Consider the following 18,563-nt stretch of genomic DNA (forward strand, 5'->3'; position numbering starts at 1 on the left):
GGATTTTATATACAGTGGAGAAGGTCTGGGGAGATATAGAATGTGGGGAAATAGATGGTGATGAGAAAGTATATAAGGTATGAGCAGGTAGGGAAAGAGTTAAGTTTTTTGTGTTGTGTGAGACAAAGGCTCAACTGGCATGACTTTGACCATATAAGAACTTGCAGTGAACATTGAGGTGCTGGAGGCAAGGGTAGTGGGTTAACGAAGTGAAAAAGTATTGATTATGTACAAGGAGCAAAGTATTCAGTACGTGCAGCCAGTTTACAAGGCTAAGAACATCCATTCTATAGTGCCAGATGGCTTAATCTTTATTGTTGATGCTCACTGATTGTGATGGTCACCCAGTCAGAATGGATGTTGCCTTATTTGGAAGCTGCTCCCTGTGAATGACTATATAATTCGTTAGGAGTCTGCTTTTCAAGAGAACTCATGTCTCTGTGCACATGGGCAATCGTTCTCTCATCTACCAGAGCCTGGAAGAAAGACGAAGGAGGTAAAGCCATACTTTTTCTCTGAGTGTTTGCTGCAACTGATATGGGGATAGGGAAATGGGACGACAGTGACACCTTGAAAAATGTCCATATTATACAGGATGACATTTGGTCTTGACATACCAAAAACTGGATAAATTCCCATGACCTGATCAGGTATACTCTCAAACTCTGGGAAGGCAGGGAAGTGATTGTTGGGCCCCTTGCTGAGATATTTGTATCATCGATAGTCACAGGTGAGTTGCCAGAAGACTTGGAGGTTAGCTAACTTGGTGCCACTATTTCTGGAAAGTGCGAAGGAAAAGCTAGGGAACGATAGACCGGTGAGCCTGACATCGGTGGTGGGCAACTTGTTGGAGAGAATCCTGAGGGGCAGGATTTACATGTATCAGGGCTGACTATCCCTAATCTGGCAAGGACTAATTAGGGATAGTCAGCATGGCTTTGTGTGTAGGAAATCATGCCTCACCAACATGGTTGAGTTTTTTGAAGAGGTAGCAAAGGATTGATGTGGGCAGAGCTGTGGATATGGTTTATATGGACTTCTGTAAGGCATTCGACAAGGTTCCTCATGGCAAACTGGCTAGCTGGTTCGATCTCATGAAATTCACGGAAAACTATCCATTTTGATACAGAACTGGTAGAAGACACAGTGGTGGTGGAGGGTTGCTTTTCTGATTTGGTGCTGAATCCACTACTTTTCATCATTGATATAAATTATTTGGATTTGAATATAAGGGGTATAGTTAGTAAGTTTGCAGATGACACCAAAGTTAGAGGTGTGGTAGACAGGAAAGAAGGTTACCTCAGTACAACGGGATATTGATCAGATGGGTCAATGGGCTGAGAAGTGTCAGATGGAGTTTAATTTAGATAAATGTGAGGTGCTGCATTTTGGAAAGGCAAATCGGAACAGAACGTGTATCCTTAATGGGAAGTTCCGAGGGAATGTTACTGAACAGAGACCTTGGAGTACAGGTTCATAGTTCCTTGGAAGTGGAGTCACGGGTAGATAAGATAGTGAAGAAGGCATTTGGTATGCTTGGTCAGAGTATTGAGTATAGGAATTGGGATGTCATGTTGCAGCAATACAAGGCATTGGTGAGGCCATTTTAGGAATATTGTGTGCAATTCTGGTCTCCCTCCTATTGGAAGGATGTTGTGAAACTTGAAAGAGTTGAGAAAAGATGCCAGGATTGAAGGGTTTGAGCTATGGGAGAGGCTGAATAGGCTGTGGCTGTTTTCCCTGGAGCAGAACAGGCTGAGGGGTGACCTTCGAGATTTATAAAATCATGAGGGGCATGGATAGTATAAATAGACGAGGTCTTTTCCTTTGGGTGTGGGAGTGCAGAACTAGAGGGCATAGGTTTCAGGTGAGAGGAGAAAAATTTAATAACGACTGAAAGAGCAACATTTTCACGCAGAGGGTTGTGCGTGTATGAATGAGCTGCCAGAGGAAGTGGTGGCGACTGGTACAATTACAGCATTTAATAGACTTCTGGATGGGAGCATGAATTGGAAGGTTTAAGAGGAATATGGGTCAAGTGCTCACAAATGGTACTAAATTAGGTTAGGCAAAAGAGAGGACTGCAGATGCTGGAGACTAGTCGAGAGTGTGGTGCTGGAAAAGCATAGCAGGTCAGTCAGCATCTGAGGAGCAGGAAAATTGATGTTTCTGGCAAAAGCCCTGGTCAGCATGGACGAGTTGAACTGAAGGTTTTGTTTCCATGCTGATGTCTCTATGACTCCCCCTATAACTCAGACCATTGAGACCAGACAACATGCTTGTAAACTACTTCTGCACTCTCTACAATCTAATAATATCCTTCCTATAACAAGGTGACCAAAACTGAACACTACTCCATGTGCAGCTCACCAACGTCCAGTACAACGAAAACATAACTTCCCAATTTCTATACTCATTGTCCTGACTGATGATGGGAAAGGTGAGGACTGCAGATGCTGGAGATCAGAGCTGAAAATATGTTGCTGGAAAAGCGCAGCAGGTCAGGCAGCATCCAAGGAGCAGGAGAATCGACGTTTCGGTTCTCCTGCTCCTTGGATGCTGCCTGAACTGACTGATGATGGTCAGTGTGCCAAAAGCCTCTTTTACTGCTTAGTCTACCTTTGATTCCACTTTGAGAACTTTGAACCTGAACTCCAAGGTCCCTCTGTACTGCTACACTCCTTAAGACCCTCTATTCACCATGAAACTCCTATGTTGATTTGAATTTCCAAAATGGAAGACCTCGCACTTGCCAATAGTTAACTCTACTTGCCATTTCTCCGCCCACTTTCCAGGCTGATCAAGGTCTTGCTGCAATTTCGGGTAACCTTCCTTGCTGTCCACAAGAATGGCTATTTTAGTGTCCTCTGCAAATGTACTAACCAAGCTTGTATATTTTTGTCCAAATCATAGATAACAAAGTGGAGGGCCCTGTACTGATACTTGAGGCACCCCACGCATTACAGGCCTCCAGTCCGATACGCATCCTTCCATTGTTACCCTCTACTTTTTACCATCAAGCTAATTGTGTATTCAGTTTGTCAGCTCACCCTGAATTCCATGCGATCTAACCTTCCAGACCAGCCTACCGTGTGGAATCTTATCAAATGCCTTACTGAAATCCACATAGATTACGTCTACCACCCTGCCCACGTCGACCGTCCAGGTGACTTCATCGAAGAACTCAAACAAATTTATGAGGCATCTTCTCCCACTCTCAAAGCCATGCTGACTGCTTCTAATCAAATCCTGTCTTTCCAAATGCATGTATATTGTAACCGTCAGAATCTTCTCAAGTAACTTACCCACCACAGAAGTTAAGTTTACTGGTCTACAGTCCCCAGGCTTTTCTTCATAGTCCTTCTTAAGTAATGGTACAACATTTGCTACTCTCCAGTCTCCCAAGACCCCACCCATAGCTAACGATGCAAAAATATCAGCCAGGGTTCCCGCAATTTCTTTAACCTCTTGCAGTCTTCTTGGATATATCTGACCAGGACTAGAAGATTTATCCACCTTCAAACGTTCTCTCATATATCCAACACCACCTCTATTGTGATGTGGACTAACCCCAGGATATCACTACTAACTTCCCCAGCAAGCTAATAAACTTGCCTTGTATTAGTGGTGGTAGAAATTCTGCAACAGAATAATAGTAATAAAACTGCACTCAAATGTTGTTGCATTTGATTTTTAAATATTCACTGTTAATTTTTCTTTTATATGAATTTCAGCTTGCAAAAAATCTTCCTCCACGAACTGTCGGTTACCCGTGGACACTAATTTACAGTACTGCGAAGCATGGCATGAGTCTGAAAACACTGTACCGTAGTATGACTGGTATTGATACACCGATGCTGCTCGTTATTAAAGATAGCGATGGCCAGGTACAGCATGGATATTCAAAGAACAAGACATATTACTTTTATTCTTCTAATTTTGGAAGAGACTTTGTTACACACAGTTAGTTCCGTGACATCGCGTTTCGGCAGCCTGATTTGGCTGTAACGTCGCCGAAGAATTAAGGAGCAGTATTTTCAAGATAGCTTTTCTCTGTTCGCAATAGCGCAAATACGGCAGAGATCAGTTCGCGCACGCGCCAATATCCACACTGAAATTGCCACACTGTTCTGCGCGTACGCCGATGTGAACTGATCATCTTGTCATTCTGCGCATGCGCTGAAGGCTCCGTGCCATTATGTGCGATGTCAGCACCGATCTTCATGCCGTACAGCGCATGCGCCGGTGTCAGCAACCAACTGATCAGCTTTCTGTGAGAGGTACTGGACAGAGAGTAGCTTCCTTCATTTTTTAAATGTGCTGTGTTTCGTTTACTTTTGTTTCATCAATTAAGTATGACTACAACTTTTATTCAGGCTATGCTGTACTTTTGGGTGATTTTCGAGCAATCGTGAATAATTTTTTTTGCTAGTTTGCCCTGAACCCCACTTTTCCTACGGGCCCCATTATTTATATTGTGATTTTCTATTAAGCAAGATTTCACTGGAATGCAACCAAGGCACTATAGGAGAAACACTTATACAGTGCCATTAATTGTGAATGAAATATCAATATATCAAATACTGAAATTTTCTGAATAAGCTGCTGATCTGATAGTCCTTTAATTTTCATTCTGTGATACTTTGTATTTCCAACTTTTGTCATCTTTAACTTCTTCCTTTTACCTCAGTGGTATGCTACTTTTGTTTGCAATGCAGAGTAATATCAACAGCATGGGTTCAATTCCCATACCAGCCGAGGTTACCATGAAGGACTCTCCTTCTCAACCTCACCCCTCTCGTGAGGTATGGTGACCCTCAGGTTAAACCATCACCAGTTGTCTTTCTCCAACGAGAGAGCTGCCCTCTAGGACAACGGCGAATTTACTTTTACTATTTTATTTATCCCATTGTAATGCTGCTTCACTGTTCTTGTCTGCTGCTGCTTTCGAAAGAGTGATGTGGTCCACCCAGCCATTATTCTTGACTGTGTTCGCTTGATCCATTTCACCTTGTACCTACTGTGCCTGGGGTAAAAAGAAATCCATTCCATTTTCGGGCTATGGAAGACATTGCACAAGCTTGAGCGGGGTACATGAAGATGCCATGGGCTGATGTAATATCAGCAAGATTTCACAAGAGTATAAACGAAATTGATTGGTGGCCTAATGAATATGGTTTATTAATCATTTCTTTATTAACTGATTTCCATTGTTCAATTTTATATCCACAGATATTTGGTGCCCTAGCATCAGAACCGTTCAAGGTTAGCGATTGTTTTTATGGAACTGGGGAGACCTTCCTTTTCACCTTCCATCCTGAATTTAAAGTAAGAAAATTACTTGGTCAGGAATGTGATGCTTTTATAATTTAAGTTTATATTTTAGTCATTATATCTTCAATAAAGTCATTTTTTCCATCAGGTCCATGTCATGCTCACTACAGAATTTTCCAGTCAGTTCCACTACTCTTGCTTTTTAAGTTAATTTATCACCTCTGTATCCACCATCCTCGTGCACCGGTGAAATCTGATGGAATTTTTCAAGGAAGTGACAAGTGTTTGGATGAGGGTGTAGTTTATATGTATTTCAACAAGGGTATTGATAAGGTCCCACATGGGAACCTGATAAAGCAGATAAAATTTATGAGATCCAGGGTAACTTGGCAAGATGGATACAAAATTGGGTAAGAACACTGTGTGACTGGAGCCAGTGCGCTTTATGCACATTGGGAGTACTGCATTCTTTTCTATCAGAAGGATGTATTAGCACTTAAGGAGTTGCAGAAGCGAGGCTGGGTGAGCTCAGGTTTTCTTCTTTGGAGCAGAGCAGGGGGAACGTGATAGGCATATATAAGATTGAGGGGCGTAAATAGATAGAGGGAGAATGCAACTGTTTCCTTTAGTTAAGGAAACAGCCGGTCAGTAAAAATGGGTGTGATTTTAAAGTGAAGGGTTTAGAGGGGTGTTGAAGAAAACGCTTTGACACAGAAGATGCACTGCCTGGGAGGGTAGTTGAGATGGGAAACCTCAAGCTTTAAAAAGCACTTGGATGAGCACTTGAAGTGTCAAAACATTCAAGTTATGTCACTTGTGTGGGTAGGAGTATATTTTTGTCGGTAAACTTGGTGAGTTGATGGGTCTCTACTGTTTGAATCAATGTTTAGCGTCTTTTCAGTGCACTGGAACCTTTTCTATATCCAGGAAATGATGGAATACTATCACCAGTGGATCTATCATCTCTGCTGCCACTGGGATGCAGGCATTCAGTCCCAGGAGACTTGACTGCCTTCAGTTCAAGTTGATCACTCAGTACTTTGTCCTGAGTGATGACGTTTGTTCCCCACCCTTATCTGTAGTTCCCCCATCCCCACCTCCATTCCTGAAGAAGGGTTCTACCCAAAATCTCGATTTCTCAACCTTGTGATGCTGCCTAGCTTGCTGTGTTCTTTCAGTCTCTTGTCTCCTTTGGATTCCAGCATCTATAGTTGTTTCTGTCTCTAAGTGTATTTAAAAGAGAGCTTGTCCAGTCAGGAAAGACTGATCATATTTGGAGTTGGAGACAGCCTTAGTATATAGTTCGTGAAATTTGGAGGCATCGTGGATTTTCAGTATAGAGGGAAAAGAGGTACTTTTTACTTGCTTTGTGTTTAGTTTCATAGCTTGTAAGGCTTTTGTTAAACAGGATAAATTGAAATGTGGAATCAGGGCCCAGCACAACAGGTCATAGATAAACTATACATTCATTGGTTGTTGATAGCTACTAATCTGACTATCTTTTACAGCTTACTTTTAGTTTGAAGTTAAATAAGGGAAGCATTTACAGGCTACAAACCAAAGGATGAGTAGGAGTTTTTTAAAAGCCAAATTTAGAACTCACTGTATAGATACAAATGCAGGGCAGGTGATGTTTTGTATTTGCATGATGTGAGCGCCTCATCTGGAGCAAAGCATTAGTTGCTTAAGGAGCCATAGCTCTGAGTTGATGATCTGGAGTCTGAGCTTCAACATGGTGACACGTTGAAGGGGAGCTGGATGCTGTGTTTCAGGAGGCCGTTCAGTCCCTCAATTAACTATTTTTAATTCAGTCAGCGGTTAAGGACAGGAAGATGTGACTGAGAGTGAGGCAGGTAGAGGGATCTAGTTGGTAGTGCTGAAGAAGGCTCAGCTGTTGAATGTGTCTAACAGGCTTGCAATTCTTCATCCCTGTGTAGGTCAGAATGGCAGTATAGGGAGGATGAGCAAACTCATCGAAGCATCGTCTTACAGGGAGCCATTAAAGAGGGGGGAGAAAAGAGAAATGATATCGAATTAGGGATAGTATAATTAGGGAAATAGCGACAGTTCTCTGTGGATCGAGAGTTTGCTTAGTGCTAGAGTTTGGGATATCTCATCTCGGCAGCAGAAGAATTTGAAGTGGGAGGGCAAAATCCAGTTGTCATGGTCCATATAGGTACCAATGATATAACTAGAAAGAGGAGAGGGCTTCTGCTGAGGGAATATGACCAGCTACAGGCTCAGTTGAAAAGAGAACCAAAAGAGTAATAATCATTGGATTGTAGCAGGAGAAACAGGTTTGACTTCATGGAAGATTGTGGAAAAAGTTTGAAGACTGAGGAGAGGTTTGCTCAGTAGAGGTTATTAAAGTTTCCAGAACAAGTAATAGAATGGAAAATGTCAGGAATCTAACTTGCAGATAACAGGACAGTATTGAGAAGATGGGCAGTTAATAACGAACTGTGAGTTTTGTACTTAAATGCATGCAGAATATGAAGCAAGGAAAATGAGCTTGTTATGAAGATTGAAGTTGGCAGGCATGATACTGTAGGTATCACAGAGTTGAAGGTCTATAAAATCAGCAGAGGCATAGAAAGGTAGATGGCCAACAGCTTTTCCCCATGAAAGGCGAACCCATAGGTTTAAGATGAGAGGGGAGAGATACAAAAGTGTACAACGGGACCATTTTTTCATAGTGTGGTCAGTATCTGGAATGGGCTGCGGTGGTATCTGGAATGGTGGTGGCGAGTACAATTTTGTCGTGTATGAAACATTTGAATAGGTATGTGGACAGGATAGATATGGAGGGATATGGACCAAACGCAGGTTAATGGGAATAGATTAATTGTGAAAACTGGGCAGCATGGACAAGTGGACCAAAGGATCCATTTCCATGCTGTAAACCTCTAACTCTGTGGCTGCAAGGACTAAAGGTTGGGAACTAAATATCCAAGGAAAAGCATCCTGTCAAAAGGATAGACAGATAGGCAAAGGGAACAGGGTTGCCTTGTTAGTAACAAACAATTAAATTGAGAACAAGAACTGATACAAAGTTAGAATGTGTAGAATCTGTGTGGGTGAAGGTGAGGAAATGCGAAGGATTAAAATGCTATGCTGAGTTATGTACAGGTTTCCTAGCAGTAGTCAGGATATTGGGGAAGAAAATGTCAGGATTTGAAAAGGCATGTATGGAAGACACTGTTACAATAATCATGGGGACTTCAATATGCAGATGGACTGCAAATCAGGTTGGAAGTCGATCTCAAAAAAAATCTATGGAATGTCGACAAGATAGTTTTTTCAAACAAGTGGTAAAGGCCACTGGATAATATGTACTTTTACATATATATAAGGTAAATGAGGCAAGAGTGGACATTGGACCACTGGAAAGTGAGGCTGAGGAAGTAGTGTAGGGAGTAAAGAACTGATGGAGAAACTGAATAGTACTTTGCATCAGTTTTTGGAGGGAAGGTACCAGCACCATGCCAGACCTTCAAGAGAATCAGGGGGCAGAGATGAATGTAATAGCATTGATGTTAGGAAACCTGAAAGATCTCAAGATGGATAAATTTCCTGGACTAGATGGACTACACCCCAGAGTTCTGAAGGAGAAGATTGTCGAGGCATTGGTGGTGATGTCTCAGCAATCAGTGGTGTCTGGGAACATCCCAGAGCACTGGAAAATGTAACACCCCTGTTTAAGATGGGAGGGAAGCAGTAGATAGGAAACTGTAGGCCAGTTTGCATGACCTCAGTCAGTGGTATTGTACAGCATTTTATTTAAAGATACAAAGTACTTAGAAGTCCAAGGTACAATAGGGCTGAATCAGCATGACAGGAGGATATGCCTGACAAATCTGTTAGAATTCTTCAAAGAGGTAACAAGCAATTTAGACAAAGGAGAGCCATGGACATGATCTATTTGGGTTTCCCAAAGATCATTGACGACTTATCATACATGATGCTGCTAAATAACATAAGAGAAAGTTAGGGGCAAAGTGCTGACATGGATTTAGATTTGGCTGACTGGCAAAAAAGCAGAAAAACAGGAGTCTTTTACATGGTAGCTGGTGATTAGTGGCGTTCTGCAGGAATCAGTGGAACCACAACTATTCACATTTGATGTTAATGAGCTGAACAAAGGAACTTAGAGCATTATTATTTGCTAGTGGAGGACAGATTTGTTGAGGAGGCAACAGAAGGACTTGGACAAGCAAGGAGAGTTGGTAAAGAAGTGAGAGATAGGATTCAATATGGGAAGATGCCCGCACTGTTCAGGGATGTGTAGGTTAGTTGTGTTAGCTATGGGAAATGTAGGGTTACAGGGAAAGGGGAGGGTGATGGGTCTGGGTGGGATCCTCTTCAGAAGGTCTGAGTGGACTTATTGGGCCGAATGGCCTGTTTCCACACTATGAATTGAATGGAAATGAGTCCTGTTATCTGGATCCTAAGCATCTGCTTTTTTGTGTGTGAAGCTGACATCCCAGATTCAAAAGAGTAATTTTGAATGCTTGGAATCCAGATAGCAAAGACTTTACTTTATTAGCAGTTAGAGAATAGTGTTTCTGGTGCTTTCTGAAATCTAGTTCAAGACCGATAAAGACAACATGTTGTTGCCAGGTATACAAGTATTTGAGTGGTCTTGGCCACACATTCTAAAATGCATATTGGTCTTGTAATAGGAGATTTGAGTTCTCCCACCCTCTTCATGTCTCTTGTGAAACCAGAAGGTTCATTTCATGTAAAGCCCACAACATTCCCTTCCCTCTTACGCGCAAATTATTGGGTGTTTACTGTATTGCATTTTCCTGGGGATTAATGTTTGGTCTACTGCTTTTCCTGATTTTGATGAATGACCCAGACTTTTGTGTTATGGATACAATTTCAGAATTTTCAGATGACAAAGCTTGATGTGTTATAACCTAGAGAGGCTGGTGCAATGGACAAACGAGGCAGCTGAAATTTAATGCAGGGTTATTCATTTTGCTGAGAAGCACAATATAAAACAAAGGGTGCAATTGTAAAGTGGAAGCAGCAATTTCAGGGAAATTATGCACAAATTATGGAAGATGAGAGCAAAAACAGAAATTGCTTGAAAAGCTCAGCAGGTCTAGTAGTATCAATGGAGAGAAATCAGTTAATGTTGTGTTTCCAGAATTCAGAACTTCTCAGAAGATGGTCGAGCAATTGCCTGTTCAGAACCCGTTTGAAAGTACATTACCCCTCACTTCTCTATTAATTTCTTTTTGTTCTACTAGCCCCTCCAGGCATGTTGCAGTCAGTTGGTATCATTCTCAGTGTCGGTTGTACCTGCAGATTTGCAAGTCAGCTAGAAATTGGGAAAGTATTCAAAATAGCAAAGCTGATAGGAAGAACCTGTTCCCATTGTTCAGCTATGTCATACCTCTGGGGTGGGTCTTGAATCCAGGCTTTCCTGGTCCGGGATACCACTGCATCACAAGAGCCCCTCAGGAGAGGATCAAAGATTAGATAACACTGATCTGAAGTGAAGGGCCAGATGAAACATGAACAAACCTGTTTTTAACAGAAGGTGGTTATGATCTGGGAAAACACTGCTCGAAAGTGTGTTGGAATTCATTTCACAAAGGCCTTCATACAGGGAATTAATAATCTGAAGAGCTACTGGGTGTGGGACCAGGAGTAGTTGTGTATTTTGCAGGGAGTCAGCATGGGTAAGATGAATCAAATGGCTGCCTCCTGTGTTTTAACCACTCTGTGATTCTGTGTTTGCGAATTCCTTGAAATGTGTTGCTTTGTAATAGAGTTATGCAAAACATATTGAAACATGTTTGGAATTTCACCTAAAAACAAAATAACTTCCCTGGAGAAACCGTGTTAAGTAGCTAAGTAGCTGAATTTGGTATTGAATGGAAGTTGCCGGACTAATTACAGTTTATTATTATAGTACAAGTATTACAGCGTTGCACAAGCACTTTTCTAAGTGAAGCAAATTATTGTTTTACAGATATTCAAGTGGACAGGTGATAATATGTTCTTCATAAAAGGAGACATGGATTCCTTGGCCTTCGGTGGTGGAGGGTAAATGATGTTTTCATAGCATATTAAGTCTTTATTTTTTTTATCAGATTCTAAGGAATTTTGGCCAGTGCTACAAAGAATTAGGTGCATTTTTAACCAAAATTATGTGAACAGCATTTTTTAGGTGAGTATTGTTAATAACGTTGGAAGAATAGTTGGTCACAGTTGTATATTGACATTTAACAGGAGCATATCACATCAAATAAAACTTCGCACAATTTATTATAGAACATTGCCTTTGCTAATAGGATCAGAATTCACATGGTACCCGGTTATAGTCCAACTGGTTTATTTGAAATCCCAAGCTTTCGGAGCACTGCTGCTTCGTCAGGTGGAGCAGTGCTCTAAAAAGTTGTGATTTCAAATAAACCTGGCGTCATGTGACTTCTGATCTTGTTCATCCCAGTACAATATCGGCACCTCCACATCTTTGTTAATAGAAAACACAGCAGCTGTTCCATTCTGCAAAGGCCAATGCATTGAATGATTTGTTAAGCTGGATCAGAGGAAATGCTTGAATCAGATGCTGGGAGTACTGCTTGAATACAGTGCTGCTAACTGAAGCAGGGTGATCTTTCGATTCCAGCCTCAGGCAATACTTTGTGGAGTTTGCACATTCTCCCCATGTCTGCTTGGGTTTCGTCCCTCAATCCAAAGATGTGCAGGTTAGGTAAATTGGTCGTGCAAAATTGTCAATAGTGTTCAGGGATGGAGAGGTTAGGTGCATTGGTCAGGGTAAATGTTGGGGAATGAGTTTGTGTGGATACTCTTCGGAGGGTTGGTGTGGACTTGTTGGGCCAAAGGGCCTGTTTCCACACAGTAGGGATTCTAAACAAAAATAAATAAATATTTGGTATTCATTTTTCTGCTGCTGCTTGATTATTGGTCATTATCTCTGTCTAAAGATGACTGACTTTTTAAAAAATGTATAAATCGCATCAACATAAGCAGAGGCATTTATTAGACACCAGTACGAGAATAACCAAGTGCAAATCTTGATCAGACGTTTTGAAGAGGAGACCAAATTAGTAAACTGAAAAATGGCTGTTACTACTAACATAAGAACTCGGAGCAAGAGTAGACAATTCAGCCCCTTGAAAATGCTCCACCATTTAATATAATCATGGCTGATCCTATCCCCTCAACTTCACTTTTCTGCCCGGGTCCCATAACCCTGTTACTAATTAAAAATCTACCTTTTTAAATTTATTCAGTGTCCGCTGCACTCTGAGATGGTGAATTCCGCATATTCAGTACAGTTTGAGAGAAGGAAGGACTCTTCTGTTGTAAATCTGCCAAACTTTAGATTGCTCCAGAGGGGAATATCCATTATCTGTTCATTTTGCCAATTTTCTTTCACATTTTATACCTCAATTAGCTCTTGTCTCATCTTCTAAACTCCAGCAAACATAATTCTAAACTACTCAATCTCCCCTCCATTTCTAGAATTGGACCTTTTCTGAACTGCCTCCAACACAATTCCACTCTTTTATATGGCCTTCCAGAAGGCATCCGATGAAGCCCCTGGATAAATTGAAGCCAAATTATTCATCTGGAAAATATATAAACTGAGAGCAAGCAGGCATGATAATGAATAATTACTCTAATGGGCATGGTTGTAACAATGGGATAATGCAAGGATCTATATTTGAGTCTCGACTATTCACTCTATTCATTAACAAACCTATGTGTCTTTTTATCTATCCCTAATATTCAAATTTACAAATGTTAAGTGGGCAAATCTGGAAACTGGTTGTCCATGTTGGGACCTAAAATGGTTAAAATAAGGTACTTTCTAAATAGTGGAAAACTAGGTCGAGATGGACCTGGGACGGATGTCTAGAAGAATAGAATATCACAATTTCTTTGGAGACTAATAATGTGAAAAACCAAACTCCCCAAATTACCCCAACAGAACTCCCAGATTGAGAAGGTTTTAGGATTTTAAGCTTTTTTTCATGAATCAAGTGGAAAATGAACATTATTTACAGACTAAGTTACATATCAAATCGCAAATTAAATTAAAGGTCATCTCAATTAGCTCTTGTCTCATCTTCTAAACTCTATTGAGAGTTCCTAGGCTCTAGACTTTCCCTGGATTCATCCCGAAAACCGCGAAAGATTTGCTTCTCGCCCAATCGTGCAACTCTGTGTCTGACTTGCCACTTCCCTATTGTGAACTGTTGCTGTGAAGCAAGTGAGGGAGTGCGACAGGCGGCAAGGAAGGGAGGGATGGACACTAAGAAAGCCACAGGAAAGATAAACTGCACAAAAGGCATATAGTGAATACTAGGGGAAAGTGAGGACTGCAGATGCTGGGAATTAGAGTCGAGAGTATGGTGCTGGAAAAACACAGCAGGTCAGGCAGCATCCGAGGAACAGGAGAATTGACATTTCAGGTAAAGCCCTTCTTCAGAAATACTGTTGGATCAAACTGAAGGCAGCAAAACAGAGACCAGTTCTGGCAAAATCCTATAACACTCCTACTACAGCATATCCGATGGACTTGTAGTTCTGCTGAGGTGCTCCATTGCAAGAGTTCCATTGTAATATAACTTTGTCTCTGCAGTGATTGTTGGTACCTTGAAGGAGGAGGAGTTCTTAACCCCAATTGTTCATTTCACCACCCCTCTTTTAAATTCTACTTTTTGTTGCTCTTCCTCCTTTGAATTCCAATTGATGTCTAGCTTCCTCAATTTATACCATTAAGAATATTCTGCTCTTGCTTAAACTCCAAATGATGAATCCATTATTACCAAACCCTGTCTGTCTCAGCTCCTGATTTTAAGCTGATTTCTGTTTTCTCAGCTGCAATTTTCAAATTATTTTATGGTTGTTCCAAGGCATTCATGAGTGCAATGTTTTTGATGCATCTCACTTGGATTTCAACAGGGCTTTTGAAAAGGTTTACATGGTGTCCAGTGGGCATCCCACAGCGGTCAGTATTGGAACCCTTCCTATTTGTGGTTCATATAAATAATTTAGCCTGGAATATAGGAATATAATACAATAATTAGTAGGATAGTGAATAGGAGGACAGCCTTAGATTATAGGGAGATATCGGCAGCTGGTCAGATAGCTAATCAGTGACAAATAGAGTTCAGTCCGGATAAATGTGAGATGATGCATTTGGACAGAACAGACAAGGCAGGGAGTAATGCAAGCACTGAGAATCAGAAAGAACTTGGTGTGAGTATACACCGACCCCTTAAAATTGCAGGACAGATAGAAAAAGTGTCTAAGAAGTTATATGATATACTTGGCTTTATTAGCAAAGACAAAGAGTTTGAGTGAAGAAATGATGCAAGGACTGTGAAAACCGATGGATAGGCCACAACTAATTATGTATGCCATTTTCTGGGATCCACATAAGAGGAGGGGTGTGACTGCATTGAAGAGAGTGCAGAGGAGATTGACCAGGATTGGGCTGGAGAGTTTTATCTGTTAAGAGAGTCTGGACAAACGGGTTGTTTTCCTTAGAGCAGAGGAGATTGAGGGGACATGATTGGCATCTGTAAAATTTGAGGGACAGAAATCTTCCCTCTTGATGGAGGAATCAGCAACTGGGGGCATAGTTTTAAGGTAAGGAACAGAAGGTTTAGAGTAAGTGTGGGGACTTTTTCACTGAGGGTAGTGGGAATCTGGAACTCACTGCCTATAAGGGTGATTTGAGGCAGAAATCCTCATTGCATTTAAGAAGTATTTAGATCTGTGAATGCAATGCCAAGGTTGTAAGCCAAATGCTGGAAAATGGGATTAAAATAGTTAGATATTGTTTTTGACTGGTGCGGATGTGATGGGCCTAATGGTCGTTTTCCGTGTTGTGTATATCTATGACTCTGACTATTATCATAAAAGCCTGAGCCCTAAAGGTACTCGCATTAGGTACTCCTAATGAATATAGGAAATATGGAATTTTGTTTATTTAAATTCTGCAAAAGTTGTTTGTTTTTCTGTCTTATGGTCTTGGCGAATCAGCCTGCAATAGCCCCAAACTTTTTTAAGATCCCGTTGCAATCCAAAATGAAAAAAGAGCCAAACTTACCAAGCAACTCTCATGAAAACCCTGTTTAAAGATGCAGTGTTTTCTGTAACAATCTGTTACAAATTCAGCATGAATTAAATGTCAGGGCAAATTGCAGGTAATGCAGTATAAATTATAAATTGATATGCGTAACTCAAATCTGGACAGTCCTCTCAGCACATCTCTCACTAACCATTACCAAAGCCTTTCAAAACTCAGCTTTCCCCTGAATTTTTTCATAACTTTATACTTAATTTTATGCTTCCAGTCAGAGAGACTTACATCAAGGGAAAGAATTACTGTCTTCTCTATCTATGCCCCTCATAATTTCCACATCTCAATCATGTCTTAGGGTGGCTCAGTGGTTAGCACTGCTATCTCATAACGCCAGGGACCTGGGTTTGATTCCAGCCTCGGGCGACTGTGCAGACTCCACACAGACATTCTCCCTGTGTCTGCATGGGTGCTCCAGTTTCCTCCCGCAGTCTGTAAATGTGCTGGTTAGGTGAATTGGCTGTGCTAAAGTGCCCATTGTGTTCATGGGTGTGGAGATTAGGTGCATTAGTCAGGGGAAATGTAGAGTAATAGGGTAGGGATATGGGTCTGGTTGGGATACTGTTTGGGGGGTCGGTGTGAACTTGTTTGGCCAAATGACCTGTTTCCATGCTGTAGGGATTCTATGTTTTCTATATCCCCTTTCAATTTCCTCTGCTCTAAGGAAAACAACTCCAATCTGTCTGATCTCTCTTAATAGCTAAAACTCCTGCATTATTCAAGTCCATCTTCTCTGCAGTCTGCCCAGTGCAATCTGATCCCTGAAAATGGCAAACAATACTGTCAGTACCGGTATCCTTCATCTTGTATTTTCTAAAGTGTCCACGTTAATGATTTTAGCCTGTTTTGTTGTTATCCTTATAAAGCACCTTTACAGTTTCTCAATGGAAAAAAGTTGATTAACCTATTTTTGATCATGGTTCTCCAACTGATGGCCTTTTTTCTTTATAGAGGAGAAATTGGATTGTGGTTGGATGGGGATCTATACCACGGACGTAGCCACTCATGTAAAACGTTCGACAACTGCATCCTTTCAAAAAGGGAAGACTTCTATGTACAGGACATTGAAATATGGGCATTTGAGTGAAAGGACAAATCTTTACATAAGCACTGAAGGAATTCAATGTGTCCGATGTAAGACCCTAAATCTGACCAAGCATCGATAATGAAGTTGAATCTAGGCAAATTAAAAAAAAACAAATTATCATCAGTTGGGCCACCACATTTGTTAGCAGGTCTGTAAAGAAAAATTCGATCTGAACCCAATCTAAGAATGTATTGCCATTAGTAGTAACAAAACATGTTTTTAAAAGTCAAAACACCAGCCACATACTCTGAAGTTTTGGCAACATTTAAATTGAACCCTGACAAGTCGTAGTTGCACTAAAATGATGGGGTCAGAAATCACCCGAACAAATTCTATTTACTTCTGTTTGAAAAACGTATCTGGGTAATGCTGTCACTGATGATGGTGCTGCAGCTTTGAGACTGATGCTGTCAACATTTTGGGTCAACTGACAAAAACACATTTCACATTCAGCCTGTATAGGGCTTGATGCTGTTCTGTGGCAAAACCAATGAAAGAACTAAAAACGTATTCAGGAAGAAGCCTCATGTTGCTGGATAAATGACAGCAGAATTTTGCAGGGTATTTTTGTTATGCCTGTGTAGTTTCCGGCAAACGTGAAAAAGCATATACTGTATTTATTGGTCAGATTTATTCTACAGTTTAGCTTCATAGCACACCAAACTCCCAAGCACCCATAGTTGTGCTGTCTGTCAGTGGGTGTATGTTGTGAGTATAGCTGACACCACTCTAAAACAGAATAGTAATAGATACTGTAGATGTTAGGATAATTCTATAGACTTGTGGAATTTATAGATTATTGTCAAGTAATGTCAAACAACCTTGGCAGGCAACAATCATTTATGCCTTGGTCACTGCAAATGATTAATGCCATCTAGAGATTAACAAAACAGTTTCAGAATGAAAATAATTAAACCCTATTGCAGGTTTTCTTTGTATTTTGTCAAGTCTAGAACCTGATTGTGTTTTACAAACTATTCCTGTTCTGGGTGTGAAATTGGTTTTCTTCGTGCTGAAAATCCAGCTGCAATGTATTATAATACTCTGTAAATCAAAGTACTGCATTGTTCCTCAGTTGAGAAAATGAAATGGTGAGTTGCTTATGGCACTTTGAATTATGACAGAAATAAACGCAGGCCAATTAATTTTATTGGTTTTTGTTGTAGTCTTGTACAGTTTATTTCCAAATTTAAAATGTTAAACTGATAGGAGAGAGTTGCTGCATTCATAAAGGGCATATTAATTTTGTGGGCTGTTTATTTATGCTGAATGTGAAAAAATGCAGAGATCAGTTCTCTCATTTCTGTCTAATGTTCTGTATCTTTGTTAGGATGTAGCCTGAATGTTTACAGATTTTGGATGTGAATTGTAAATAAATACAGCAGCTTTTATTTCCTTTGTCTTCCACAGCAGTATTATTGTCTTTGTGGAATTACAGCTACCTAACAAAACTATTTAAAATAAGCTTAGAATTATCACAATACTGCAATGTAAGATTGATGAATAGTAGAATAAATTATTGGAACCAAATACCCTGGTCTGAATTCATTCAGTTTCAGTAAATTATACAGCCCATGAAGAGGCTAGTTTTTTTTTGTGCATGGAATACGAAGTTGCTGCCTCAGTCAGCAATTGTTGCCATTCCTAATTGTCCAGAGGACAGTTGTGTCAATGATCTTATTATTGATTGGCTGAATTGGGAAGATGAATAGAATGCGGTGGTGAATAATGTTAGTGCTACAGGTATAAACGTCAAATCAACTGCGCAAGAGACCAGCCTCTTTAGTTGATAGTCATGGTTGTATCTCCCATGGAGAGAGAGATCCCCATAATCATTTGCGGAATATGGCTAATTACCAAATGAATGATTGCTATAAACATTTTCGTATGGTTTTTAAATGCTCATATGCACTGTCAATTAATTTCTGCACATTCTGTGAACTCTACCTTCGTTCAGCGGAATGGAATGATAAAAAAAACTCCTGTGCTGTACTATTGCGTAAAAAACAATTTTAGCAATGAAGAAAGTTTTGAGCCTTATTGAATCTGTTGCATCAGCCAACG

General features: G+C 40.6%; 1 protein-coding gene across 11 annotated transcripts in view; it reads left to right on the top strand.

Moving 5' to 3' along the window:
* oxr1a (oxidation resistance 1a) overlaps positions 1 to 18,029 on the top strand; it is a 583,533-nt gene extending 565,504 nt beyond the window's left edge. For 10 of the 11 annotated variants that reach the window (XM_087986351.1, XM_087986354.1, XM_087986353.1 and 7 more), the window contains 4 exons: positions 3,735 to 3,887; positions 5,233 to 5,328; positions 11,261 to 11,334; positions 16,364 to 18,029. In XM_087986351.1, the coding sequence (XP_087842477.1) occupies positions 3,735 to 3,887; positions 5,233 to 5,328; positions 11,261 to 11,334; positions 16,364 to 16,499 (459 nt within the window). In that variant the 3' untranslated portion in view covers positions 16,500 to 18,029. The remainder of the gene's footprint in view (positions 1 to 3,734; positions 3,888 to 5,232; positions 5,329 to 11,260; positions 11,335 to 16,363) is intronic. The other variant, XM_087986357.1, reaches the window with a different exon arrangement.
* The last annotated feature ends 534 nt before the right edge of the window (positions 18,030 to 18,563 follow it).

This window comes from Chiloscyllium plagiosum, unplaced genomic scaffold (assembly GCF_037043375.1).
Source record: "Chiloscyllium plagiosum isolate Xiang-an unplaced genomic scaffold, Cpla_swu_hap1 HiC_scaffold_4, whole genome shotgun sequence".
Lineage (NCBI taxonomy): Eukaryota > Metazoa > Chordata > Chondrichthyes > Orectolobiformes > Hemiscylliidae > Chiloscyllium > Chiloscyllium plagiosum.